General features: G+C 45.5%; 1 protein-coding gene across 2 annotated transcripts in view; it reads left to right on the forward strand.

The window, feature by feature from the left end:
* Positions 1-3,040, forward strand: part of NDRG1 (N-myc downstream regulated 1) — a 65,255-nt gene extending 62,215 nt beyond the window's left edge. For both annotated transcript variants that reach the window (XM_058175194.1, XM_058175195.1), the window contains exon 16: positions 1,265-3,040. In XM_058175194.1, the coding sequence (XP_058031177.1) occupies positions 1,265-1,524 (260 nt within the window). In that variant the 3' untranslated portion in view covers positions 1,525-3,040. The remainder of the gene's footprint in view (positions 1-1,264) is intronic.
* The last annotated feature ends 2,960 nt before the right edge of the window (positions 3,041-6,000 follow it).

The raw sequence follows: 6,000 nt of genomic DNA on the forward strand, positions 1-6,000 counted from the left end.
AATGATTTCCTTAATCGCAAAACACTTTTAATCCGTAGATTTTTGTCTTGAGGTTGCGATTGTGGTTGCCGGGTAGAAAAACTGCATCAGAGGGCACACAGATAAATCCTATTCTTTGGCATCTTGGCTGTGGTCTCCAAAGCCTCTCTCTATATTTTTAACACGATAAAAGTTAACTATCATAAACAAAGGAAATAATTTTGTTAACTATGTACGTGTAGGGGAAGGAGTGGCAGAACTGGGAATGGTCCAAAGGTGCTTTTTCAGGAGGCAACTGGACTTTCTTGTTTTTTTCTTTTGAAGACGTTTTGCTTCTCATCCAAGAAGCTTCTTCAGCTCTGACAGGATGGTGGGGAATGGAAGGATTTATATTCCTTACAGACAGCTGTTCCTTTGCATCCTTTTAGAGGGTCGTTGAAGCACTTGGAGGTTTATCTGTGTCCTCAGGGTCACCTGAGCGGTGCTCCCAGTTCTTGAGGACACTGATAAACCTTCATATGGTCTCAACAACCCTCTAAAACAGAGGTCTCCAACCTTGGCTACTTTCGGACTTGTGGACTTCAACTCCCAGAGTTCCTCAGCCAGCAAAGCTGGCTGAGGAATTCTGGAAGCTGAAGTCCACAAGTCCGAAAGTTGCCAAGGTTGGAGACCCTTGCTCTAAAAGGATGCAAATGACTAGCTGTCTGCAAGGAATATAAATTCTTCCATTCCCCACCATCCAGTCAGAGCTGAAGAAGCTACTTGGATAAGAAGCGAAAGGTCTTCAAAGAAAAAAACCAAAAAAGTCCAATTGCCTCCTGAAAAAGCACCTTTGGGACAACCATGACCTGGATGACTGAGAACCTCCGCAGACTTTTAACTGGGGGTGGGGTTAAAAGAGAGATCAGTCTAGAACTATGTAGCCACCAGCAAACTAAGTCCAACCCCATCCCCTTCAATTTTTTTTGACTTCTAACTAATTCCAAGCAGGTACTAACCATTAGCTGAGAAGATTCCTGTCCACGAGTAGTAATAAATCAGATTAATTGGACCTCCACCTATGGACCTGACCTTTGATGCCTCACAATAAGATCAGTTAACAGACAAATAAAGCAATGTATTTCTTATCCTGATCTTACTGGCTCTTTGATCCACAGCCTAATTTGGTTCTTGGCTCAAAAAACCCGCACGCAATGCATAACACACAGACCTTTTTCTCCATTTTTTTAAACAATGGTCCTTGCAAATTAGTGTACCTCTGTAACTGTGAGTTTTGCGTTGACAGTGCCTTCCGCAAGCATGACCAGACTAATGAGGTCCCGCACGGCTTCCGGTTCCAGCGTCACGTCCATGGAAGGGAACAGGAGCAGATCCCACACCGGGGAAGGTTCCCGAAGTCGGTCTCACACAGGCGAAGGGCCCAGGAGCAGATCCCAAACCGGGGACGCTCCCCGGAATCGTGCTGCCACAGACATCGAGCTGAGTTCTAATTCTGCCAAGACCAGTGGACAGTCGAGCCCCAAGTCAATGGAAGTGTCCTGTTAAAACGATGCCGCCCTAGTCCAAACCAAGACCAAGCCTCAGCCTCAAGGCTGCGCGTTGCGATAATTAACCTAAGGGGTTCCCCGTAACAAATGGATCTTTCTACCCCTCCCTTCCCCAAACCCCTAGGGACCAATAAAACAAAGCAATATCTCAGATGCTCTCTTTCCCTAATCAAATGGCTGATCTTTCCAGCTTACTCCTAGAAGGCTTTTAACATCCAGTTATTGCTCTAATATATTTCTTTTTTAAGATCCAAGACTGCAACCTCTACTGTCTTGTCTTTTTCGGAAAGCAATTGCCTGAAGCTGGTGGGTTATCTCTGACTCTCCTTTCACCCAGTTCTACAAACTAAACAGTATTTCTCCCCCCCCCCCCCCGGTCTTATTTTAAGGCTTCATTGTCAAAGGGGAGATGGGAAAAAGAAAGAAAAGAAAACATTGGGAGATTTTTAAAACTCTTCCGCCTCCACTCTGATCCATACTTATTCCTCAAAGGGAGTTGGGTGACTGGCCTCACGGATAGCACCCAAGCGCTCCGTTTGCCACACCCCAACATTTAAAAAGGGGGGAATTTGATACAACTTGGGAGGCAAAAACCCCACTGATGAAAATCTCTTTCAGGCAGACCTGAGAACTTAGCTGCGGTCCATTCATGCTGCTTAATCAGACTAGAGTTAAGGGTTCGGGATTCTTAGAAATGCACCACATTTGGTCTTAAATTTTGCATTTCGACTGGTGGCCTTCAAGAAGCCGCAGCAATAGATAGTAAAGCTGTTCTCTCTACTGTAATTAAACCACTTTTGCGTTGCAGGCTTTTCCTGCAGGGATACCCTCACCTACCCACTCACTCACCTCCCCCAGTATTTTGCTCCCAAAGCAAGAAGCATCTCATTCTTGGATTGAACTCTAACAGTAAATTAAGACAGTGGAAATCGTGTATAGTGATTACCTGAGAACGATAAATCTTCGCACAAAAAACGTCGGGAGGAAGAGGCAAGGCTGTAATAGAGATTTAGTTTGATGATTGTAAAAGTAGATTATATTGATTTCTACAATTGAAAAGCTACTTTGCCGATGTCTGCCGCGCTTACAGGGTGGGAAGCTATGAGCAAGACAGCTCAACAGGTTTCTAGCGTAGATGAGAATTCTAGTTTTTATAGGAACCTAATTATATCTATTTTTCCACTGGCTTGATCTGTTTGCTACTTCACAAAACTTAATATAGCTAATGATTTTTGGATATTGAGCATTTGCATCATTTAGCATCTTCAGAGCTGAATATCTGAGGTAGTTCATGAGAACTGATTTCTTTTACTCTGGGTTAATTACCTGGGTTTGCTCTTTTTTTTTTTCCCCTCCTCCTCCTCCTTCAAATGACAACTTCAAAGTTTCCTGGAAAGTTTATAATGAGGAATAGCAGATTGTAATAGAGAGGCTCAACTTGCCTATTTGGGGGGAAAAGTTTATTAATGAATTATTTGTATTTATTTCAAACAAAATAAATTTGTAACTTTGCAGTGTTTGGTGTTTTTTTTTCCTGTGTCCAGAATAGTGATATGGGTGTTTGTTTGAAGGGGGGGGAGGAGGAGGAGGAATAATTATTTTTATTAAGAACTAGCTGATAATCTGGTGTTGCCTGGGCATTTATGTATCCCAATCCTTACATGCTTTTAAAAGTATGCATACAGTATACACACATCATACACAAAATCACTATGAGTCTTTGGGCCCCACCCCCTGTCCATCCGGCTGCAACACCCACCCGTTAACCACCATCTGGCACCTGGCAGCGAGCTATGCATGGGCGGCCACCGCGGTAACTGCCTGGGCCAACACCCATCTGGCGATTAACGATCTTCCTCGCCGTCCAGGATAACCCAGCGGGTGGCGCGTGGCAGAAGACCCCCGCCAGGATTGAACAGCTGGGCGGCGCGGCTGCTATATTCACCCCGAGGGGTGTCTTACCCCCACAGTATTTTTTTCCAGAGAGTAACTCATCTGTGTACCAAGTTTGGTTGAAATTGCTCAAGGCGTTCCAGAGTGATGCTGGAACATAGACACACACACAGCCATTTTTTTATATATGGATAACTCAGCAGAACTTCTTTTTTAAAAAAAATTAAGTCTCCCTCCCTCTTTCTCTCTCTTTCCTTCTTTCTTTCCCTTAGGTGCTAGGAAAGGTATGTTAGAATTACCACTAAGCTAGTTTCCAATCAACATCCTCGCAAATCTGGAGGATGACAGTTTACTGAAGGGCATCTAATTAAGCCTGTTATGAAAGGATAAAAAGGAGCTTAGGTAGCTATAAATTGGCATTTGAGCAACTTGGGACACGGGAAACTTGAGCTTCAATCAGTGACTTGCCAATTCCAATCATGTGAGGTGAGTGGCATGCAGAGGTTGAAGACACGATCACCCTGTCCACTGATTTGTCTTTGCCACTCAAAAACAAGGGGGGAAACCAGAAGGCCTTGGTGGTTGACTTTAAAGGCTTCTACAACAGGTCCCAAACCCCTGGGCCGGAGACTGGTACTGATCCATGGCCTGTTAGGAACCGGGCCACACAGTTGCGGGCGAGCGAGTGAGTGAAACTTCATCTGCACATGTACGGGATCTGAGTTGCATGCAAAACTATCCTCTTCACCCCCACCCCCGGTCTGTGGAAAAATTGCCTTCCATAAAACATCTCCGGTGCCAAAAAAAAGGTTGGGGAAACCTGTCTCCCAGAATTCCCAAGCCAGTCTTGCCATCTTCCAAGTTGAAAAAGACTTGATTTCATTGAGGGCCGCATCAAGGTTGTGTTTGATCTTGGGGGGGGGGGGTGGCCAGCTCGATGTCACTCATGTCACTCATGTGGTGGCTTGAGCGCTCTACCAGTGAAAACAGGCTTCCGAGCTCCGTTTTGGGCTGCGACGTCCTCTTGCAACCTTCTGCCAATGAAAACAGAGCTCGAGGGGGCTCCCGAGCTCTGTTTTCATTGGCAGAAGGTTGCAAGAGGACGTCGCAGCCCAAAACGGAGCTCGGGAGCCCGTTTCACTGGCAGAGGCACCGCAAGCCAGTCCTTTGCTGTTTCTAGGGTGGCCCCGCGAACCAGATCTAAAGCACCACGGCGAGCCAGATCTGGCCTCCGGGCCTTGGGTTTGACACCCCTGTTGTTCGGGAAAGCAATGTCCTAGCATCGCTCTATGCACAGCTCAGAAATGCAGGTTGTGGTTTTGCAGGGATAGAAAATCCTTGTTTTTCGCCATCATTTCTCACGTGTCTCAGCCCCACTGCTGGTTAGCCCAAACACAACAGGCTGGTAACTTTTGGTGAGCTTCTTTTACAAAATTAAATGCCGCTATTAACACTGAACTATCTGAAATAGGTAGGAGAAGGGAAAGGCAAAGGGGTTCAAAAATTAAATCCCGTTAGTTTCTTTGCAAATGCTAAAAGGTGACTTTCTTTACTGCAACTTTGGGGCCTGATAGATTGGAAAGCTGATATTAAAAACTGATGTCTCTTTCACACAGCTGTAGATAACATGCAAAGACAGCCTGCTTTCCAAAAATTCTTTCCCAGCACCGCTTTTAAAATCCACAGATTGAGCCAAAGGCAGTTTTAAACTACCATGACGCCCCGAAAATAAGACCCACCTAGAAAATAAGGCCTAACATGATTTTTCAGGATGCTCGTAATATAAGCCCTACCCCAAAAATAAGCCGTAGACAGAGGCATTTAGTACTGTATTTTCCCCCAAAATAAGACCTAACCGGAAAATAAGCCATAATGCATTTTTTGGAGCAAAAATTAATATAAGACCCGGTCTTATTTTGGGGAAAACACGGTATGTATATCTTATCAGGGGTGAAATCCAGCAAATCCAGACAGATTCTGGAGAACCGGTAGCAGATTCTGGAGAACCGGTAGCAGAAATTTTGAGCAGTTCGGAGAACCAGCAAATACAACCTCTGGCTGGTCCCAGAGTGGGGTGGGAATGGGTATTTTGCAATATCCTTCCCCCAGGAGTGGGGAGGGAATGGAGATTCTGCAGTATCTTTCCTCCAGGAGTGGGGTGGGAATGGAGATTTTGCAGTATCCTTCCCCCAGCAGTGGGGAGGGAATGGGGATTTTGCAGTATCCTTCCCCCAGGAGTGGGGAGGGAATGGGGATTTTGCAGTATCCTTCCCCCAGGAGTGGGGAGAGAATGGAGATTTTGCAGTATCCTTCCCCTGCCACTCCCACCAAGCCGCCCACAGAACCGGTAGTATCCTTCCCCTGCCACGCCCACAGAACCGGTAGTAAAAAAAAATGGATTTCACCACTGTATCTTATATATGTGTGTGTGTGTGTGTGTGTGTGTGTGTGTGTGTGTGTGTGTGTGTGTGTGAAGTATATATGTATGTATGTATGTATGTATGTATGATCAGCAAGGCCTGCTGGGAGCATCCTTACCTGCCCCAGGTAAAATAGTTGCAATAACAACAAAAAGCCGACC

Source organism: Ahaetulla prasina, chromosome 3 (assembly GCF_028640845.1).
Source record: "Ahaetulla prasina isolate Xishuangbanna chromosome 3, ASM2864084v1, whole genome shotgun sequence".
Classification (NCBI taxonomy): domain Eukaryota; kingdom Metazoa; phylum Chordata; class Lepidosauria; order Squamata; family Colubridae; genus Ahaetulla; species Ahaetulla prasina.